At 44.1% G+C, this 21,893-nt stretch overlaps 2 protein-coding genes and 1 long non-coding RNA gene across 4 annotated transcripts; 2 read left to right on the forward strand and 1 right to left on the reverse strand.

The window, feature by feature from the left end:
* Positions 1 to 157: 157 nt before the first annotated feature.
* LOC142557738 (thioredoxin-like protein 4B) lies at positions 158 to 3,883 on the forward strand. Its single transcript, XM_075669799.1, has 4 exons — positions 158 to 474; positions 568 to 722; positions 1,129 to 1,153; positions 3,746 to 3,883. The coding sequence occupies exons 1-4, from the start codon at positions 349 to 351 to the stop codon at positions 3,800 to 3,802; spliced, it is 363 nt and encodes a 120-aa protein (XP_075525914.1). The 5' UTR covers positions 158 to 348; the 3' UTR covers positions 3,803 to 3,883.
* Positions 3,749 to 18,527, forward strand: LOC142557737 (mitochondrial disaggregase-like). 2 transcript variants are annotated; one of them, XM_075669797.1, is made up of 5 exons: positions 3,749 to 3,837; positions 9,604 to 9,970; positions 13,575 to 13,874; positions 15,655 to 16,008; positions 16,281 to 18,527. In XM_075669797.1, exons 2-5 carry the CDS (start codon positions 9,695 to 9,697, stop codon positions 16,983 to 16,985), a joined length of 1,635 nt encoding a protein of 544 aa, XP_075525912.1. In that variant the 5' UTR covers positions 3,749 to 3,837; positions 9,604 to 9,694; the 3' UTR covers positions 16,986 to 18,527. The 2 variants fall into 2 exon arrangements, with proteins under 2 accessions (XP_075525912.1, XP_075525911.1); XM_075669796.1 differs by having other exon boundaries at positions 3,771 to 4,014.
* On the reverse strand, positions 12,903 to 21,026 carry LOC142557739 (uncharacterized). Its single transcript, XR_012822823.1, has 2 exons — positions 20,509 to 21,026; positions 12,903 to 13,293 (listed from the first exon to the last, which is right to left on the reverse strand). It is a non-coding gene; the product is annotated as an uncharacterized LOC142557739 (long non-coding RNA).
* Between the last annotated feature and the right edge of the window lie 867 nt (positions 21,027 to 21,893).

The following is a 21,893-nucleotide window of genomic DNA, read 5'->3' on the forward strand; positions in this document are numbered from 1 at the left end:
CCCGCTTCTGCGCTTCGGCTCTTCTGCATGCCCTTCTGGGATCAGTATCATCATCAATAAGTAACTCATTTGCGGCTTTGACTAGTTTTCTTGACAAATGTCATTAGCCATTCGAAGCCGCAGCTGCTACGGTGCGCCCGCTGCCGCTCTCGTACGTACTGTGCACGTTGCATCATGCGCAATATCCGCGACTGTTCTAGAGTATCATTCTGAATTGATAATACCAGCTCAGAAGAAAGCAGACACGCTTCACCTACGCGAGGAAAAATCACTGCCACTAGTCCAATTCTCGCATAAGAGCGCTTAGCTTCACTTGAGAGATCTGTAAACCGGCAGCCCCCGTCATTGATGAATATCGGTCTCAGAAAACTAATTACAAAAAAAGAGGTCGATCGAGCTATTAAGGGAACAGTGGACAAAGTGCTTGTGCTGAGATTTGGGGAAGAAGCTGATTGCCTGCGGATAGATGACATTGTAAGTGAAGCTGATGAATTGTCATGGTCCGCGATCATTGAAAGTATTTAATTGCTGGTTGACTGACGCCGTGTCACGTGTTGATTTGTGCAGCTGAACAAGGCGGCGCCTCTGCTGTCTCGTATGGCAGAGGTGTACGCCGTAGAACCACACTCCGTGCCAGTTTACACAAGGTACTTCGACGTCACCATTACGCCAGCCACGGTGTTCTTCTTCAATGGCCAACATATCAAAATAGAAAGCAGCAGGTAAGCTAGCGAAATGGTATCGCCCGGTATTTGGAGTGCTGATAGAATGTAGTTGCGCAATGAAAGCCTATGTTGCGTCATGACTATTTGCATTGTTAATTACACTCAACCTAACTTTGCTCGAACAAGGGTTCCCACGCCGAAGGGAAGTTCTTAATTCACATATGACGTAATTAACCATCATTCAAGCAAACGCTATCAACAGGTCCCTTGAAATCCTGAACTAAAGATTTGCTCAAGTAAATTGCATTCATAAGTAAAGCAGCTGAAGTGGCCGAAAATTCGCTACGTGGCCAGTGAAATGTTGCTGTGGCCCGATAATGCCATTAGGATATTCGAAATTGTTTCATATTATGTAGTTTCTGTATTGTTTACAATGCTTAAGCATTCTGGTCTTTCTTTTTAGACATGTGAACCTGGTCAAGGTAAAGGTGAGTTGTAATAATGGGAAAAATGTTCAAAAAGCCAGAATATGACATGATGTAAGAGAATATCTGACTTCACATACAATGACCAATGAGAGGCATTGCTACCGCATGCCAGAGGGCACAAATGAAGGGAGCAGACAACTGCAGAGCCTATTTCAAGAGTTCCGTGTACTTGTGAAAAGAGGGCTGCAATTTGTGTTGCACACTGATAGGTGGATGTGTCTCCACACTTTGAGACGCATCGGTTATCGGTTCTGTGCATTACAGTAAAACATCGTTCTAATAATTTGATGTGAAAGGTGCGAAGGTGATGATGGACAAAGAGAGAAATGTACACATTAGGCGCCACTTCCAACAACGTTTAATCAAGAAAAAATGCCAATATTTTATGCAGTGAGCGCTATCACAGTTTATCTGTGTGCATTCATGTTTATTAACATTTGCCCAGCTAACCATCCTAACGTTGTTATAATGAAGTGGAAATGGGAGCCAGAATTACTTCGTTATATTCATTACTTAATTATATTCATTATTGCATATACTGTACTATGAATCTCTATGGGTGTTTCAACCTTGGGAATTTCACTTACTTTGTTATATAATCATAACAATCACGCATAATCTGACATGGCATACGCACATAGAAAATGTGCTCGAAGGCGAATCAGAGACTAGGTTTATTAAGGCAAAAACTAGGTCAAGCTGCACGAGATGTAAAGCTGATAGCTTATGAAACTTTTGTTAGACCTTTACTTGAATATGCCTCAGTCATCTGGAGCCCTCATCAGAAAGAAATGAATACAAGGTTAGAAAAAGTTGAACGTCGAGCCGCGCGCTTCATATGCTCAAAGTACCGCCATTTAGATTCCGTCACACTGATGTTGCAGTCTTGTGAACTGGAAGCACTAGAAGTACGAAGGCAAAAAAATCATCTGAAAGTGCTTTTTAGAATACTACATAGACATTTAAAAATCAACAAAGATGAGTATGTGCAGCTTCCAGGAAAACGAAGCAGTCGTGTTAATCATCAGTATGTTTAACGCCCATACTTTGCTCACAGTGATGTGTTCCGCTTTTCTTTTTGCCCTGCTGTGATTGAACTCTGGAACGCGATACCAAGCTTTGTGGCAAATGCCAGTGATGTTTGTGAATTTGAAACATTTTTAAACATGTATTTTTGTGATTCCGCTGCCGCTTGATGCACCTGTATATATGGTCTGCCTGTATTTAAACCCTGCCTGTAAGAACCCTCAGCAGAGGGTTGACAGTATGAATAAATAAATAAATATGCATATTTCCTTATAACGAGATTTGACTGTACATTACTTGCCAAACTCCACTTCTTAATCTCAACTGCAGTATCATCTAGTGATGTTCTAATCCTTGCTGCCATTTGGTTCAAGTGAAACATCTTTGTCTTCTACACCAGGGTTTGGTGTGAGTGTGTGTGCTTCTTGCTCAGCAGCCAAAGAGGTCACATGAAAATGCATAAGAGAGGAAAAGCTCATGGGGAGATGGAAAACACCTGCAAAGGTGTATGCTGCATTTTAATAAATGTAGGCGAATCAGCTTATATACCTTTCTGTGCTGGCCCTACAGTCGCGCTGGGGAGCAGTCTTGTTCTCAGCTGAATGAAAAAAAAAATGGTAGTGAAATATCCTCACTGCCAACAACTATCCACTTTCAGAAGCATAATCCTATTAACCGAACTCTAATACATGGTTATGGTAATATGACAAGAAACGATCATTGCAACTCTCAAAGAAAGCTTTGCCTCCAGTCTTGAAGGCTCAGACAGTGTGATGAATTAAGTCCACACTGCTTTGAACCTGCCTTGATTGCTTAGTGGCTATAGTGTTGGGCTGCTAAGCATGAGGTTGCGGGATTGAATCCCAACCACGGCGGCCGCATTTGGGAGGCAAAATGTGAAAACACTTGTGTGCTTAGATTTAAGTGCAAGTTAGGAACCCCAGGTGGTCCAAATTTCCGGGGTCCCTCATTATGGCGTGCCTCATAATCAGACCATTGTTTTGGCACATACAACCCCATAATTTAATTTAACACTTCTTTACCTCTACAAAACCTAGTAGTGTTGCAATCCCAATGTTGGGATAGGCTGTTTGTTGCGTCGATAGTAACAATTGGTGCATCAGGTTTATTTCTCATGGAATATGCCCCATTTCTTTTCAAATAACACTGTGTGCACTGATGTGGTATGGTAGCACCCTAGTAGACATTGGACCTGGCTGCTTCCTCAGAATACCAAGGAAAAGATGGAAGCACTAAAGTGTCGTTCTGCTCAGGCAAGACTGCTGATAGTCGCTATATGCTAGAAGCAGAACATCATGCCAAGTTAAAGATGCTGATTTTTATGTCTATATGTTATGCCTATAATTTTCCATTCTGTTGTTCATTGCATGAGCCTTTTCATGAGCCTTTGCATCTTTTAAAACCTCTTTATTGTCCTCCAAGTTACAGCCTCATAAGTTCATGTTGCAGGATTTTGGTAAATTGAATTTGTGGCTTGCCTGCCTAATATGCTCCAGCACAGTAGCTGCAACATGGAGCAGCATGATTTTGAGTTGTCAATTTCAGGAGTGCCGACCACACCAAGTTTGTAGGCTGCTTCAAGACCAAGCAGGATGTGATTGACCTGGTGGAAGTGGTCTACCGGGGTGCCATGCGAGGCAAGCTCATTGTGACATCCCCAATCGAGAGTTCCCACACACCTCAATACGACCTGCTGTACAAGGACATCTGATAGCCATGTGGGCCACGCCTGTGCTACGAGCGGTCAGTCGCGAGCTGCGAGTGGCTGGCAGGCTGCACTGGCTCAGGACTAGCGCAGGAACCCTGCTGCTGAGGTGGGCGTCGAGTCTGTCGGGACACTGCACAGTGCATTTGTGCAATGCGCATTGTGCAAGGGAAAGAAAGAAACCGCAAGGAAAATGGGGAAGATTTTCAAGTTTGTTCTTGTTAAGCTTCATGTCATGCTGTTAAGCTGTTAAAAGTTTCTACACTGTATTAATATTGGGCCTTGTCATCTAACACAAGATATTAGACACCTGCTACGTCTTCTAGGACAAGGACTTTCGAAGAGCTTAACCTTGCATGTATACTAATATATTCAAGTATAGTTTCTTTCTAGTAACCATTGATCATGTAAATTAGGAGCCAACATGCATTCCTTACCACTGAACCAGTTTTTAAGCACAATTAACTATATTTGGTTATCCACTTTCAAGTACCTTGTATCCGTATTGTTCTGAGTATGTGTTGATTTTAAGGCATGTGCGTTGCAATCATTTCTTAATTTTCTTTCTCTACATGAGTCCCACTTCTGCACGGAATGGGGCTGCACAGTGTAGAAATAAAGCATAAAAAAAGACGTGGTGTTGACCCACAGTTAACGGTCGTCATTCATGTTCATTGAAAAATGTGGACCAACTCGGGCAGAAAGGCGCCTGAGAACAAGCAGTGTAAAGAATGAAGAACAGGGACACAGAGTTTTAAACAATCTAACATTAGCTCTGACTTTTGAAACACAAGATGGGAAGGCCAGTTAGAAGAAAAAATTTATTTGTGGCAATGCTTTGTCTGCATCGCCATGTAAATTAGAGTTTTAATGCTCTTTTGCTCTTCTAGAAAAAAAAAATGCTGTAATATAATTAGGGTTGATCGCTGCTGTATTGTTATCCATTTGAATCATGCTCATAATGATGGAAGCAGGCAGGGCAAAAGAGGTTTGCTCACCTTGTTTGCTCTTTGTTACCAGGAAACAAATCTACTTAGCCAGCTTTCAGTTAAAAAATTTTCCCACAGTTTTGAGCACTGCCAGTTAGACTGTGCTGCAAAATTGGTTCTTATTCACCAAAAAAAAAAATTTACAACAATCAGAGGAAATTATGGGAAGTCATAAATTGGCTTACGAACAGGAATAAAGGCTGTCATAGGTCACAGGACCTCACAATTAATGGCGAAACACTCAGTGGTGAAAGTTTGGCCAATGTCATGAACGAACATTTTATAAACGCAAGCTCCTATGTTGCAACCGATGGAAATGCGGAAAGTGCCCCAACTGCTGAAAAGTCTACTGTGCCTTATTCAATTTTTTTGGTACCCACACATCCGGTTTAAGTAGAAAACTTAATCAGAAAGCTTAAAAATAATGTTGCATCAGGGATTGAAATAGGTTCTGCTGAGTTGAAATTGATATCACCATTGATATGTGATGTATTGGCCCATATTATCAACCTCACAGTCACTGCCAGTGTATTTCCAGAACAGTTAAAGGTGGCAAAAGCCACTGCAGTACATAAAGGTGGTTATATCAATAGTTTAGCAAATTATCGACCAATATCTGTGCTTCCGACAATATCAAAAATATTTGGAGTAATTTACAATAGACTTGCATTCTTTTTTTTTTTTATATACCTCATATATTAACAAAGAGTCAGTGTGGGTTCCAAAAAAGTAAGTCAATGGAACAAGCTCTATTATATATCAAGGATAAGATAATCGACCATATGGAAAAGAAAAAAATACACTCTTGGGCTCTTTCTTGATCTTCAAAAAGCATTTGACTCCATACAATTCCAGCTACTAATTCAGAAATTGTCGAGGTATGGAGTGCGTGGAGTCGCACTTCAACTCTTCAAAAGTTACCTCGAAGATCGCTATCAATTCATGCAAATTAAAAGCACAATATCTAAAAAGATAAAGTTAAACTAAGGAGTCCCCCAAGGGTCCATATTGGGGCCACTATTGTTCCTTGCTTATCTAAATGATATTGTAGAAATTCGTGATTTCCCTGAACTTATTATGTACGCTGATGATACAAACATTTTCTTTTCATCAGAAAATTTAATATCACTTGAAGTCAGTGTAAATAACCATTTAAGGCATCTTTCAGAATGGTTAAGGCAAAATAAGCTACGCTTAAATGCCAAAAAAAATAAACCTATATGACATTCCGACCTATAAACAAGCTATAAGTAAAATACGTGTCACATTTGAAGGAAATTGTATTACACACATTAGGGAATAAAAATTTCATGGTATGTGGTTTCAGGAGGAATTAAACTGGAATGCACATGTAAATCACCTGATTACCGTATTAGCGCGAATAGTTGGTTGTTTTCACGAAACAGTACACTTAATCCCATTAAGGTTAAAACTAAATATGTACTATGCACTCTTTCATTCTAAGGTAACTTATTAATCTGGGGAACAACATTGCAAAGAAATTACGTTGGACTTATGACTATGCAGAAGAAAATATTGTGCTGTTTCGAAAAGTACAGGCGCAAATTACAAGACAGGCCAACTGCTCCACTGTTCATAAAACATTCTATGCTCAGGGTTGATCAGTTGTGCTGTTTTAGATTGCTCCAAGTAATTCAACAAAATAAATTATATGAACTAAGCCGCATTGTAAAACTATACTACTGTTTATGAGAGCAAAAGAAATGAGCACCTAAAGTAAGAACTAATTACGGAAAACAAAGCGCTGCGTACCAGGCACATCATGTTTTGAATATCTTTGCAGCTATATTGAACATTAAAGCTAGTAGTGCTGCATTTAAAAAAACATGCAAAGAACTTATTAATTACCACATGTATACGGTATCAACATTAACCTGTGGATTTTCATGCCTCGACCAATGCTTAAATGATTCAAGAATTAGTATTCTGAGTGTTTTCAGGTATAATGTAATTTCATTGCATCCTCATGCATTCTAAGTTTCCAATTTTTTGGAATTTATTTTGTGTAGCTATATATTTTGGCATGCGCGACCTCTTCTGTAAGATTATTTAAAGATGTTATGTAAATTTTTCTCTTGTTTATGTGATTTGTTATGTGTACTCTTGCAAGTGGCTAGTTGTCCATTTTCCCGAAACTGATGTACTGCAATCCCCCCTTTCTTTTTACTCTGTTGAACTGGAAGCGTGTGAGCTGCCACGAACTGTGGAGGGACAGGGACCTTTGTCAGGCTTGATTGCGTTTAGCCCCTGCAGTGAGCTTTGTATATTGCTTACTGTAAATAAAACACTCACTCACTCACTCACTCACTCACTCACTCACTCACTCACTCACTCACTCACTCACTCACTCACTCACTCACACTCACTCACACTCACTCACTCACTCACTCACTCACTCACTCACTCACTCACTCACTCACTCACTCACTCACTCAAAAAGTGTGCTCCAGAAAACACTATGAAAGGGAAATGGCTGGACGCATGCTTGCTGGCCACACCAGTATGTGGCCATATAGTACCGTAAAATTCTGAACAAGCAAGGGCACCCATGCAAGGGCACCCTCCCTAACTTTACTGTCTATTTCATATTTTCGCGCTGTTCCGGGAAAGTGCCCCCTCCCCCCACCTGCGCCCTTATCATGCACTGCGCCTGAGCAGCACTGGTCTGCCCCATCAAGTCCAAGAAGATAATCCAGTCCAATCCTTCCTTTCAAGCCATTCGCGTGCTTGTTCGCATGTGCCATTTTTTGTCTTATTTTGGCATTGTGAAGTTCGCAATGCCGATGATTTCTAACACAGTGGCAAAGAAAGTTGAGGTTGTACAATGGCATCGAGAAAACGGAAGAAACATATGCCAAACGTGTCGACATTTCGAGCTTGACTGCAGCAAAACTGCAGCAAAGTGCATATAAGCAGCGATTGTTGGCTGCTAGTGTGTGCTCGTTGTCGTGCTAGAAATGTACTCGTGAGCTGTGTGCTCGTAAGCTGTTTGCTGTATGCTCATCTTGCGGGCTCCATTTGGGAGTCACACTAGACTGTCGATGTATCTCATGTTCAACTGTAAATAACATGTAAATAAATCCTGCTCTCCTAAGTCTCGACGAAGAGTCAAGCTCCTTCCTACAGTTACGACTGCCAAATCTTACATCTGAATGGCAGCGGGGAGACAACTCTAACAAATGGTGGCAGCGGCGAGATCGTCCGACGAATCTTACAATACGCAAGCTGCCAATAATGCTTTCGAGGAGTGCGATATCGACGTGCTCTATGTGCCTGCGGGGTGCACGAGCATCCTGCAGCCGGCTGACGTCTACTGGAACAAGCCTTTCAAGTCCACCCTATGGCGTTTGTGGGAAGAATATATGCGCGAAGAAGAGAGGACGCACAAAGGAAACCTGAAGAAGCCGTCGCACCAGCATGCTCTCGGTTTTGTTGCCGAGGCGTGGACTGCTGTACCCAAGGAGACAGGCACACTCCTTCAAGGGACGCGGCATTACTAACGCACTCAATGGCTCGGAGGATGGCGACCTGCATGGTGGACTGGCAGATGTTGGAGCCATAGCGCCGGAAGGCCGGGGTGGGCTTCAAGCAGAATGCTGTGAACTTCTTTTTGCGAATGACTCGGAGGAATCTTTCTATGGATTTGAAAGTGATTGACATAGCAATCATGAGTCTTCCGCTCAATAAAGTTCATGTTCCTAGAAGTAAACAAAAGTTTAAATCCATGTGCACTGCGCTTTCTTTTTTCCTCGTGGGAAAATGTCGCCGCCATCTTGAATTTCGGCGCTGTTCCGGGATAGCGCCCCCCCCCCCCCCCTACTTAGCCAGTGATTTCGACTTGCTGAGGGGAGGGGGGTGCTTGCTCGGAATTTTACGGTAGGAGCCTTTCTTTGCTTCTGGTAGTCTCAATATCAGCCAAATGTCTGGAATGCCTGTATTTTCTAAGTACTTTGCATGCAAAACAGTTGGTCATGTTCTGTAGCTAAAGCAGTTTTCCTAGCTTGGCCATGATGTGCGCAATTTCTGGGCACAATGAAATGCAGCGAAAAATAGAAAATCACCAGCCTTTTTCAATTTTTCCGCTCTTTTGCTATATCTGGCCCTCGTGTTTGTTATGCACGACAAAAGGCCAACACGTCCGTCGCAAACATTCACTTTACTACCGCATTCTGTGACTCTTAAAGCACGCTGTCTATCCGCACACACCACACTTCATGCCACCCGCGTCTTCTTTCCCCTCTTGCCGCCGCACTTGCGCCACCTGGTCCTGGCAACTGCAGTCAGCCGCATGCCCCACCTCCTAGAACTGCCCCTTGCCTTGCCTCACTTGGAGCTCTTGGTCCGCTTATGTCGCCACTCTGTTCACACACTAGCTAATAAATTTCATGAATCATCGTCATCAATCTTTTTCAATGCTGTGAGATTTTGTGATACTAAGTACACCAGAAATATGGTGAAATTGACTGCTCAGGTTACAGAATTAAGTGGTGCCTGAAAAAGAAGAAACCCACACTGCCCTGTTACAGACAGACCTCATTATAACAAAGTCGTATCGGACACGAAAATATCTTTGTTATATCCAATATCTGTTATGAGCATTAGTGATTTACATCATTATCATTATATCTTTGTTGGCTATGCTGAGGTTTGACTGTACTGATAATTTTGATGTCCTCTTGCTTTCTCAGGGGTGCCTGGTTGCAGCAGCGTCTGCCAGTGTCACGGAAGTGTAGAGGACTCGGATTTGCTGCTGTGCCTGTAGGCCTTGGTGGCTACTTGATGGCCAACAAAACCAGCAGCAGCGCTCAGGAGGAGAAATTGTTTCGTGCTGCCAAGCTTGGCAATGCAGATGAGCTTCGACGTCTCTTGGCTGACAAAAGTGCAGACCCGAACTGCCGCCATGCATTGGGCTGGACACTGTTGCATGTTGCTGCCATCAGTGGGCATTGTGACTGTGTCCTGGCCCTTCTCGAAGCTGGTGCCGACATTGATGCTGGTGATGAATTCAGCAACGTTTACCAAATGGCGCGTGAGAAACAGCTTCATTCCCTGGAGGTAAATAAACTAACCCAGCTATGTCATTATATATGACAGTGGTTTGGAATTTAGGTAATTCACAGACCAGAGTTCAATGAAACGTGGACTGTCATAAGTAAAACAGATACTCTAAACTGACATATAAATATAATATGAAAAAAAAAAAACACAAGAGGGCAAAATGGTTAGTGGCAGCATCTGCAAAATATTACAGGAATGTTTAAATTAATGGACATTATGATGCTGGAATTGCTCTGCTACCACTAATATCTTTGATTCCTTGGAGCTAAATATAGCTGACAACCGATAATTCGGACTCCACGAGGAACATAAATAATCACAAACTATTGAATGGTCGAAAAAAACGAATGTCTCAAAGAAAGGTCATTTTATTTACGTTTTAAGGCCTCTGTGCAAGGAATAAGTGGTCGATTCATTGCTGCAAGCACCTCTGCTTACATGCAACCAAGCATGCCTGTATTTCTGACAGTTTTGTGCTGCTGCTGTATGCCAATAAAAGGACTGCAAAGGCTCGAGTCCGCATGAGAAGGCTCCGGAGCACACGGAACATCAGCATCCTCCGAGTTAGCGTGGCTGTTTGACGGTGGGAGAGTTCGCCCAATTATTTCATCCATTGTGCCCAGGAGTGGACTTCGTTTTGGCTTGTGCAAGGGTTATGACTTCACCAAGCGTAAAGGGCGTGTCCAGCTCCGCTTTCGTGTTGTCTATCATGGCAGAAGGTAGCGGTTCCGGAGGCGTTTCGGCAGCATGCGGGAAGAAAGCGTGGATGACACGGTTTTTCCAGCACTGCAGGCTCCTCTTGCAAAAAGAGTTCTGTGACAGGAGGCGCGCCTTTCTGCCAAGCAGGCTCCTCAGAATCTGGCATAACCTTTTTAGACCGGGTTCCCAGCCAAGCTTTGCGCTTGTATTGTGCCACATGTCTCCTTCTAAATGTTGTTGGGATTCCTTGATGAGTCGGTATTGATCTTTAAGGTGCATGAGATCTTTATGATGCTTTCCTTTATACCGACATTGCTGTGTCAAATGGTTGACCTTCCACCATAGATTTGCAAAGTGCATATCCATGTGAGTTGTAGTGCCATTGCATCGTCTCCGCGTCTCCGCAATCATAGCACTGAATTGTTCAAAGTCCATAAAAGAATCCCCGGTGACAATTCGAAGTTTTTTCCAGTCAACCAGTTCTTTTTTTCCAGTTCCAGTTTCCGGGGCAGCCGTTCTACCATCTGAGCTAACCAGGCGGCTAGAAGATGGCAGGGTGAAGTCGAATTTGTCGACAGCACAAAGCAAAGGAAAGTGTTTTGACGTAGTAGTTCTTCGGAAACCTGCAAGGTGGAGAGAAGTAATTAATAAAGGGAAAATCAGACATCCACCTGCTAGCTCAGGTGGTAGAGCAGCTGCCCCAAAAAGGCATTGGTCCCAGGTTCGAGGCCTGGACCAGGACGAATTTTTCTTCAACTCTGAGGCTTTTCTTTCGAGGAAACCATGTGGTTTTCCTTTGTAGCAATTGCTACGAACGGGTGGATGTCTGATTTTCCCTTTATTAATTACTTGTCTCCACCTTGCGGTTTTCCGCAGAACTACTACGTCAAAACACTTGCCTTTGCTTCATGTTGTCGACAAATACGACTTCGCCCTGCCATTTGCTAGCCCTGCCATTTGCTGGCCCACGTGTACGGAAGACCACAAACGGCGTAGAAAAGAGGGAGAAAACTACTCGTAGAAGCGGATGCCGCCGAGTTTGTTGACGAGGCACAACCGGCGCACGTCAGTGACAGGGAAAGCCCACCTGCGTGCGCTGCTGACAATGCGAACTCTCCGTGGTTGCTCATTGCCTATGGTGTTGGGCTGCTGAGCACTAGGTCGCAGTATCGAATCCCAGCCACGGCGGCTGCATTTTGACGGGGCGAAATGCGAAAACACCCGTGTACTTAGATTTTAGGTGCACGTTAAAGAACCCCAGGTGGTCGAAATTTCCAGAGCCCTCTACTACAGCATGCCTCATAATCAGAAAATGGTTTTGGCACGTAAAACCCCATAAATATATATATATATTTTTTTGCTGACAATGCGACTACAGAACACCTACGCGACCGTGAGCAATGGTGAAGGTGCGACTGAGCGATATGGTGAAGGTGCGACCTCTAGCGAAGGCGAAGGCGCGACCGTGAGCGATGGTGACGTTACGTCTGCGTGTGGTCGTGACAGCAACGCGACATCGGCAGAGCAGAAGTTCTCGTGTCAAATATTCTACTGCGGATTTCAGCTCCAACTCCACTAATAAAGAGATTGCACAACGAGATACAAGAGTGGACGTTTTGAGTGCGCCGTCACCTGCCTCTGCATGATGGATGGATGCACAATGACGAAAAAGACAACTGAGGTGCACGAAACTGCTAGAAGAACGCAAAAATCTACATCAAAATGTAAAGCAAATGTCTCCCCACAGGCAAAGGACTACATCCCAGGCGGGTTTTAGGTGCTCAAAATAAAAATTTAAATGTTTACAACAAATGAAACTTTGAGCTCCTTTTTCTCAGCTTTCAATTTTTTTTTTTTAGGTTGCTTTCAGTTGTCCCAGTGCCATTCTACAATGAATGAAGGCAAAATCATTCTGTCTTTTGCACTTAGAGCCTGAAACATTGATGAGTACAATAAAGCTGTCCATATTTAACTGCACCTCATAAAAAAAATTTATAATGGTTTTATTGCAAAAGTCATTAATAAGATAAAATATGCATAGGAAAGGTGAAAAAAATATTTGTATGCTCATTTTGGCATTTAAAAAATACACCAATAGCTTTATTGCACAGAATTGGCCTTTGTGAACATGTGGATGTGAAAATCTTGGTGAACTTATGTCTAATTAATTAACTTGGGGATGACCATTAGAGGCTGTCAATTGTTGTAACACGAAAACTATAATAGAAGGCACAATACTAATTGCATTTATTATATCAGCATAACAAACCACACCTGCATGCTAAATTTTACCAATTTATTCCCATAAATAAAAAGAAAAAGTTTTCATTGCCACGTTCCCCTTTAAGCTGCAGCTCGACGTTCACTCAGTATTTCAACACTCTCAATTCGCTCGTCGTGATGTCTGCATTTTGGAAGGGCTACTCTTCAACTTTTCAGCGTCTCTATGGTTGGGTGAGCATGGAGCTTCTGCGCTGGGTCCACTCGAGTGCGAATAGTGCTGTGGTGGCCTTTGCATCATCTTGTGCTCACCGGGTCAGCCTCACTGATGCCGCACTCGGGCTAGGCCTAGACGTGGTTGGGCTTAGGTCAGCATGCCACCGTAGGAAAGGTCCTCGTAACTGAAAAAATGTCAGTTGGAGCCATGAGAAAGCACACCAAACTCACAGGAAGCACTTACAGTGTCGTTGCTCAGTGTTTTCCCACGTGAAGTAATATTTCTACACAAGTTCAAAAGAAAACATCGAAGAGCCAAAGTGGGGGTGCGTCTTCACACTCTAGCAATCGCAGCGCCCCCCATCCTAGCGAAAAATAAATGTAGTGTACATCATAGTGTAATGTTTAGACCTGTTCACACTTGAATTTATGTTGATAGTACATCTGGGCTTGCCTCCACTGGCAGGTGCTGGTGGTTCGTGAAGATGAGTTCAGCAACCGGCTAAGCAACCGAGCTTCATTTCGTGGATGCACAGCACTGCACTATGCAGTACTCACTGACGACACACAGCTGGTGAAGACCCTACTGGAGAAAGGGGCTGATCCAACACTGGCCAATGACCAGAACCACCTGCCGGTCGACTACAGCCGCAACCCAGTCATGCGCAAGTTGCTCAAGGAGTACACGGATGAGCACATCAAGAAGCACAAGCAGAGGGAAGCTGAAGAACGACGACGATTCCCCCTTGAGCAACGAGTGAAACAGGTCAGGTCTCACAAATGTTTGTTGAGTCACACGAGCAAAAAATAAAATGACCTGTTTGGTTTCTAACATTGAAGGGACAGGAGCTTCCTGGGTCTGCTGTCATTGATAAGCTGTACTGCACTATCCAGGCTTGCCGTTTAGTCAGATATGGCATTTCTCTAGTTCACTGAGCTGATGTGGAAAATTGTAAGCAGGAACTGGAAGTATGCCTTTGCATGGGCTCAGCGGTCCCATGCTGAATAAGCTTTTGCAGGTTCAACTGCTTGGATTGTTGCCAAAAATATAATGGTGTTAGACTGCTGACAGGCGAGCAGTTGCCTGTAGCCACTCCTTGAATCAAGGCTTGTGCCTCCCTTTTGAGCCCTTGTGGCATGAGTGCAATAGGCCAGTTCACTTTTGCTGAAGTTGAATGTTCATGTCCAGAAACATCAGCACTGGGGACATTATTTTTCTCATATACTAGACTGGTTTGAGAAGCATCATTTATCAAAAGCTTTGTTAGTGTGTATTATTTTTGTTACTGAACAAGGTTTACTACAAAGTATTAAGCACCCAGATATTTGTGCACTCAGGTCTAAGCCCACTCTGTGGGCTCTTCGAGCCAGCTTTGAATATGTAAAATCATTTTCATCATCGTCATCAGAACTTGTTTCATGGTATCTGTTCTTGCACACTTAGCTCACCGTTACCAATTCTCAGCTCAAATTTTCCACCTTTGTTTCTGCTTACCATTATTGCACATGAATGCATACATTTACACATGCTCAATTTGAGCACATAGTTATTGTCAAAATTAACCTCGTGTTAAGAGAAGAAATCACAATTCCTACAGTGTTACTTAGCATTCAATAGAGCATTCACTAATAAGGGTTTAGACACCCGCTGCTGTAGCTCAAGGTCACAGGTTGAATCCCGACTGCAGTGGCCACATTTCAGTGGAGGCGAGTCACAATAACACTTGTGTAGTTAGATTTAGGCATAAATTAAAGCACCCAGGGTGGTCAAAGTTAATCCAGAGTTCCCCACTGTGATGTCCCTCATAATCAGATATTGGTTTTGGCACTTAAAACCCTGGAATTTAACAAAGATTTAGAGCAGTGTGAATTGATATTCGTAGAATGGGTTCAGGTAAGCTGTCGATTAAATTTATAATCCTTATGTTGATTGTCATTGCTGTCCATAAGTGTGCAGAAGAATTTGTCAATCTTGTTTAGATTGCCCCGTGGGACCTCATGTACCATGTTCCACCACCTAGCACAATAGTTGTATAGGCAAGTCCACTTATAGAATATTGCAGGTTGGGGCTGACCTTTCTTTCGAGCTCAGACACTTGGTTATGAAGCCCAGTGTATTGGCAGAAAACAAAGTTTTCATTGCATTTGTAGCGTGGTTCAATACGTATAGCGCGATGTGCACTACGAACATCATAGCAAGATTATTTAATGCACACTGTGTCTACCCTTCTGCCTAATGAATGGCCTTGTACATGCAGATCCACCTATCTCATCAGTGCATTCTCGGCAGCCTTCAACTGCATTTCCTTCCTTTGGCAGTTGGTATTCATTCTGTTGCTCTCGGGAACCAGTGATTACGTGTTTCTTACATTACCTGGTCTGCAAAACTTTTCCCATTTTCCAGTGTTACTCCAATCACTTTACATCACTCATTGTATGATGCTTAGTTTCTTTTCCATGTCACTGTTAGCTTCGAACATCAATGCAACTTCATGTGTACAAATATGCTCAACTGACACACCACTTTTGCATATTCTTGCATGCAGGTAATCGTGGGCCAAGAGGGTGCCATCGCCCTTGTTGCAGCCACAATCCGGCGCAAGGAGCTGGGCTGGTTTGATGACGAGCACCCACTCGTCTTCCTCTTCCTTGGGTCATCAGGCATTGGCAAGACAGAGCTGGCCAAGCAGATAGCAGAGTACCTTCACGGGGGCAGCACGGGCCGCTCATCGTCATCCGGAGGAAAGGGCTTTATCCGGTTGGACATGTCCGAGTATCAAGAGAAGCACGAAGTGGCCAAGCTCATTGGCTCACCGCCGGGCTATGTCGGCCACGATGATGGGGGCCAGCTGACACAGCGGCTGCGCGAGTGTCCCAATGCAGTGGTGCTGCTTGATGAGGTGCAGTGCTTTGCTGTGTAGTGTGCATTCACTTCTGCATAGCATTTTGGTGAAATCTAATTTGAGCATGCAAAATGTGCACTTGTAATTTGAATGATTCAGGAGCATGTCCTTAAAAAATGCAGAATAACAATACTATGTACATTCAACAGGTAACACACCAAAGCCAATTTGCTCTTATTTAGTTTGGCCGTTTTTGTCTTTTATGGCTCACATTTTTACTGTGGCACTGGTCTTTTGTGCTGAACTCAGTATTGCTTTTTCCTGCTCAGGTGGACAAGGCACACCCTGATGTGTTGACTGTATTGCTGCAGCTGTTTGATGAAGGCCGACTCACGGATGGCAAGGGCAAGACCGTTGTTTGCAAAGATGCCATCTTTGTCATGACTTCCAACTTGGCCAGTGAAGAGATCGCTCAGCATGCCACCGACCTCCGGAGAGATGCCGAATTGCTTGCCCTGCAGCGGCAGAGCCTGCAGCCTACTAGCGTTGCGGAGGAAGTCAGCATCCGCAGTGATTTCAAAGAACGGGTGGTGCGACCTATCTTGAAACGCCACTTCCGTCGCGACGAATTCCTCGGTCGTATCAATGAGATTGTCTACTTTCTGCCGTTCTCACGCAAGGAGCTGACGGTGCTAGTGACAAGGGAGCTTGAGGGCTGGACCCGGCGAGCAAAAGACAAGCATGGCATCGAACTCACCTGGGAGCGGCGGGTTGTGGAGCTTCTGGCAGATGGATACAATGTCCACTACGGTGCGCGATCAGTCAAACATGAGGTAGAAAGGCAGGTCGTGAACAGGCTTGCAGAGGCACACGAAAAACAATTGCTTGACTCTGGTTGTGCTGTTCACCTTGTAGTTGAGGACAGTGATGATGGAGGACCGGCCAGGATTACCCTGCTGGTGCGACCCAAGTCACACCGAACCATGGATTTGGACCTCCCACTGAGCAACGTTGCACCCCTCGGTGGTAGCTAGATTTGTCTGAATGGTTGTGACACAGTGCAGCAGCACAGTGATTGAACAGGAGAGAGCATAGAGTCGTGGTCATAGTCGAATTATTTTGGTTGGTGACCTAAGAAGATTATCTGTGAAAGCTTGCACAAGCTGCAGGAAAAAACAGGTGCATTGTAGAGGCACTGGCCATATACCAACAACTGAAAAATTTGTGGTGACCTTGTTTGCTTCTAGTAAACATAACATGGGCATTATTCCTCCTATTTTGTTCCATAATATGCTGTTAGATAACTTAAGTATAGCTGCTGCTATAGGAATTGCTTATTAGCTGACCTACATACATGGCCTCTTGAAGGTATCTGGCCTTGTTTATTTTAGAGACAACTGTGGGGCTCAGGTAGGCCACACTTTGATATGTAGGAGCAGGGTCCGTGGTGTCTTCAGCCTTCAGGCAGGCGGTCCCCTAGTTGTGTGCGCTGCTGTGTTGGAGCAGTTGTGTTGAGTGCTCTTGTCTCATGTTGGTTTGGTTTTGAGCGAGCGAAAATGATGGAGCAAATTTAACATAGAGAATGTACAAGTTTATGTGCAAAGTTTAGTGATAGCCAAGCAGAAGCAATTCAGGTGATCTGAGCGGCATTTGTAGATGGTGATATGGTCACGAAGCTGATTAAAATGGGGTATAACCAGCTTCAAGAAAGGCTAAGCATCTGTGGAGAGTGAGCCACACTATGGGAGTCTTTCAACAAGCCATGATAATGCAATTCTCTTATGATGTGTGAACCATGAGAGGGAGAGATCGTCTGTTTACTCAGAGAAGTTGCTCAGCTGGGAATAGCAACAAAAGTATTACGAATGCCTTTTTAAAAACTGTTTGAGTACGCACTGGCTGCCAGCAAAATTTTCCCAAGGAATTCCCAAGACCTGGCAACTGCACCAGAATATTACAGCTCAAATTATTTATACTTCTTTGGCATGGCACAGTATTTCAGCCGTTTGTCAAGCTCCCTAGTCTCCGGACATAAGTCCACACAACTTTTGGCTGTTCACAAAATCCAAAATGCACCTGAAAGGAATGCGCTTTTCACCTAGACATCCTGTGCAACACAACAGCTGCCCTAGCGGCACTACCGAAGGAGGGGTTCTAGGACTGTTTCGAGACGTGGAAAGAGCGTGTGCTGAACTTAGAGGGAACTGTTTTGAAGGAAATTATAATGATGAAAACACGAGGTGACGCTTCTATTTTTCTGGGAGCATGGGCAGATACTTTTAAGACAGGACCTGCATGTAAGCAGCTTTTCAACTTTGCCAGACTTGGCAGGGAGGAGTGAACACTATGTTTCAGACTTGCAACCCTGAAAGGTGAGGCTAATGAATGTTCCTGAGGCATTTATCTTGCAAACCTGTGACCGTGAAACGAGCATTCGCAAGAATTGGCTATTTTCACACAAATATTTGATTATTTTGCTTCCTTGTAGAGTGTGCAAATACTTGGAACACAAGTCGAATTGTGAATGTTCGAATTATTTGGCTTGCGAATTAAACATCACTATTCAGCTTTTCTAATTTTTGGTCAGTGCAAGGTCAGGGCAGGGTTCATCCAGGTCAGTAGGATTGAGCAAAATCATTAAAGGGATCATGATGGGGCTATTTTTTGCACTTCGTGCTACGGATGTGACATGAATGAGCAGCACTATCATGATTGATAAAGAAATGTAAAGTGCAATTTACATTTCTATGGTATGCGAGTATTGTGAAAAAACTACAGGAACACATTTTACAGCCATTTTAACATGGAGTGAAGAAAGAAGAGAGTGCCACATCACAACGTTGAAGCTCAGACAACAAAAAAGGGGGGGGATGAGAATCCAAGAGGATGCCGGGAATTCTACCATAAGCACGTGATTGTGTAACTTGATAGGCCACGCTGGTGCGCTGTGCGCCCGGCCTCGGTGCAAGCTTGTTGCCTGCGGGTTCCTCTGGTGTTTTCGCGGAGCGCGCTTCGCATGCTGCTTGCCTGTGCACATGTAGGTCCCACTATCCTGTTTATTTTTTCGTTTTTTTTTTAACAGTGGCGATGCTAAGTCGAGCCGTCGCCAGGATCTCACCGCCAGAGGGCGCGCCGACAGTAGGAGCGTTAAAGCACCTTGATAATTTGAAAGTAGTGACACTCTCCTCCTTGCGGCGCTTTCATCCTCAATTCTCACCCGCCGGTTGTGCGCGCTGCGCACGGCACGCTTTTTCTCCTGGGATCCCGCGGACGGGCCACCGCATTCTATGGAGGCGCGTTATTTTGGCTCAATTGCGCACCCCAATGGTGTAGAAAATTTTGAGAAATGCTGATAACAGCATCGATAATACTGAAGGCAACGTTTATGAGGAGTTTTTTCTTTTTTTTTTAAATATGTATGAATGGGTTATACTGATGTGAAGGAGCCTTGAGACGAGCTCTATACTCCAGATAATTTTTCTGCCTCATGATGAGATTCTTTACTTTGTGCGTCTGATGTAGTATTCCTTGTGGCACATCCCTCTGCTTATGGCTTATTAAGTGAAAGCCTTAGATACCGTTTCAAGGTCGCATTGTGAGTTATATAAAATATCACATGACCCAAGGAAGGCCAGAAGCGAACCAAAGCATGTCCAGCCATGTATAAGAGATGATTACTCATTGGTAGAGTTAATGATTGAGTAGTGATTGTATTCATGCGTAGTAAGGAGGGTTATGGTGGATTAGGGCGATATACATGACCTGGGTAGTTGCAGAAGTATGGGAGAGGCCTTTGCCCTGCGGTGGGCATAACCAGGCTGCTGCTGCTGATGATGAGGGTGATATACGTTGCAGTGCTAAACATTGCCTGCAGAATATTCTCTGCATTACTATCATGACCACAATCATGGTTGATTGCTCAACCTTCGTAATCAAAGTGCGTTGGCGTAATGATTTCGGCTTGTGTTATATGATTGGAACACGTTTCCCCACAACAAAACTGCAGAAAGGTGGTTTTAAAACATTCGCTATTAAAGCGAAGATGCCCGGTCTGTGCCTAATGCCGATATCAACAGCAAGCGTGTGCGATCATGTGAACACCCTGTGCACATTGCCTGTATCCATGAGAAAACCAAATAATAATCATCGCCCACTCATGCTTGTGTGGAAGTACAGTTCAAAGCAAATTCCAAAAAATCCAAGCTGTCCTTAGGCATATCTGCCAACTCTCTGAATTTCCTGTAAAATGTACGAATTTCGAGCAGTCTTAACGATTTTACGAATCTTGCTTGAAATTTTAAGGAAAAAATTTTATTTTCGAAAAAAGAAAACGTGAAAATGTAGTAAAACTGCACCCATGGTGCCTTGCCCCGTCACGAGAGGGCAATACCTATGCGTGGTATCTTCATAAGCAGCTGCAAGGTTGTAGTGACTTCTGTCGTCTACTAGGGGAGTCACGAACCATATCCAAAGATCGATAGCGCCTCAGCAAACCTGTTGCCTTCGTTCGCGCGGGCGCGCGGCTTTGGACTTCAGTCACTGCAGTGCTGGCCTCACCTTTTGTGTGACTACCTCCCGCGTCGGACGCAGTGCGACTCCGGCCTGTAGTGGCTTCGCAGTGACATGGCGGGCTCGAAGCCCCGACAGTACTTCCAAGTGTTTTTGAATTCGTACACGGCAGGTGCTTCGTGCCGTCGAATAAAGGGGAGAAGTTCGGATTCTGCACCACCTGTGCCTGTAATGTGAACATCTCGCATGGCGGCAAGTCTGACATCAAGGTCCACATCGCTTCGAGCAAGCATCAGGGATACGTGCGAGCCGCGGACAGCCAGTCAAGCCTAGCAAGTTTTGTACGCAGCGACATCTACCTCGGTGTGATCTTTTGTAGCATGCTTCTTCACGGCGTTTTTACAGCACAACATCCTGCTGAGTGTCAGCGAACTTGCCGGACTGGTTTTCGAAGCGTTCGAACTGTCGACGGATCGCTCAGGTTCCACAGAATTTCAGTGGTTATGCCGGGTATTCTCCATTCCCCACAGCAATGCTGGATCTTAGGTATCGCCTGAAAGAATGCGAAAGCCTTGTAAAGCCTACTGTAATTCACCTCCATCAACCCTAATTCACCTTAACCTCTTCTAGCCTGAATTTAGCATACTGCATAAAAAAATTATTTTTGCTGTGGCTTTTTATGTTCTGGTTATGAGGAAGTTACACAGCAACTTTTATGCGTGTCGGGGTTTTAGGAAGAAAGTTACAGCTATGTCGCGAAAACGCGACAACAGGTCGTAATGGATCAAAAAATGTTTATTTTCAAACACACTTGAGAGCTCATTTCTTTGAGTTTAGCACATTTGTATCTCAGTTCTTATGAAAAGAAATGAAACAATTTGAACTTTTTTTTATACACAGATGAACTTTGCACTTTGTGCAGAAGGAAACAGGTTGGCCTTTGCAGCCAGGCATCTTGCATCGTTGTCGTTGCTGCGACACTTCAGGCCAGTGGCCAACATTGTCTTGACGGACTTCAGCATTAGGTGTTGGAGCTGCTGGTCCTCTTCTTTTCTTCTTCTCAAGCTCTCCTTCCACGGAAAGAGACGGCCGGCCCCTCTTCTTCATCACGTCCTTGTTTTGATTGCACAGGCAGCTGGCTAGAGAAGCCTTGAACGCTAGAAGATCCAGTTGATGTTTCTTTGGGATTCCTAGAGCATCACAATCCCTCCGGTAGAGCAGCCAGCTGCTCACAACAGCCATGTCCACAAAATGAAAAAAAAATCGCAGGTAGAATTTCTTCGACTTCAGAAAAATTCTGTAGTACGCCATGAGCCCATCGAGAAGGTCGACTCCACCCATAAAAGTGTTGTAAGCCTTCACAATGGCTGGCTGCTCAACTTCACATCTTTCTTTCTTTTTGCGGTCATACCGCTGGCAGCTTCCTAGAGGCT

This window comes from Dermacentor variabilis, chromosome 9 (genome assembly GCF_050947875.1).
Source record: "Dermacentor variabilis isolate Ectoservices chromosome 9, ASM5094787v1, whole genome shotgun sequence".
NCBI lineage: Eukaryota > Metazoa > Arthropoda > Arachnida > Ixodida > Ixodidae > Dermacentor > Dermacentor variabilis.

Excerpts from the sequence above, each read along its gene's own strand:
- LOC142557738 (XM_075669799.1), top strand. The coding sequence starts at position 349 with ATGAATATCGGTCTCAGAAAACTAATTACAAAAAAAGAGGTCGATCGA. Across the intron at positions 475-567 it reads GCCTGCGGATAGATGACATT|CTGAACAAGGCGGCGCCTCT; the intron begins GTAAGTGAAGCT and ends TGATTTGTGCAG. Across the intron at positions 1,154-3,745 it reads TGAACCTGGTCAAGGTAAAG|GAGTGCCGACCACACCAAGT; the intron begins GTGAGTTGTAAT and ends TGTCAATTTCAG.
- LOC142557737 (XM_075669796.1), top strand. The coding sequence starts at position 3,917 with ATGTGGGCCACGCCTGTGCTACGAGCGGTCAGTCGCGAGCTGCGAGTG. Across the intron at positions 4,015-9,603 it reads GCAGGAACCCTGCTGCTGAG|GGGTGCCTGGTTGCAGCAGC; the intron begins GTGGGCGTCGAG and ends TTGCTTTCTCAG. Across the intron at positions 16,009-16,280 it reads CAGTGGTGCTGCTTGATGAG|GTGGACAAGGCACACCCTGA; the intron begins GTGCAGTGCTTT and ends TTTCCTGCTCAG.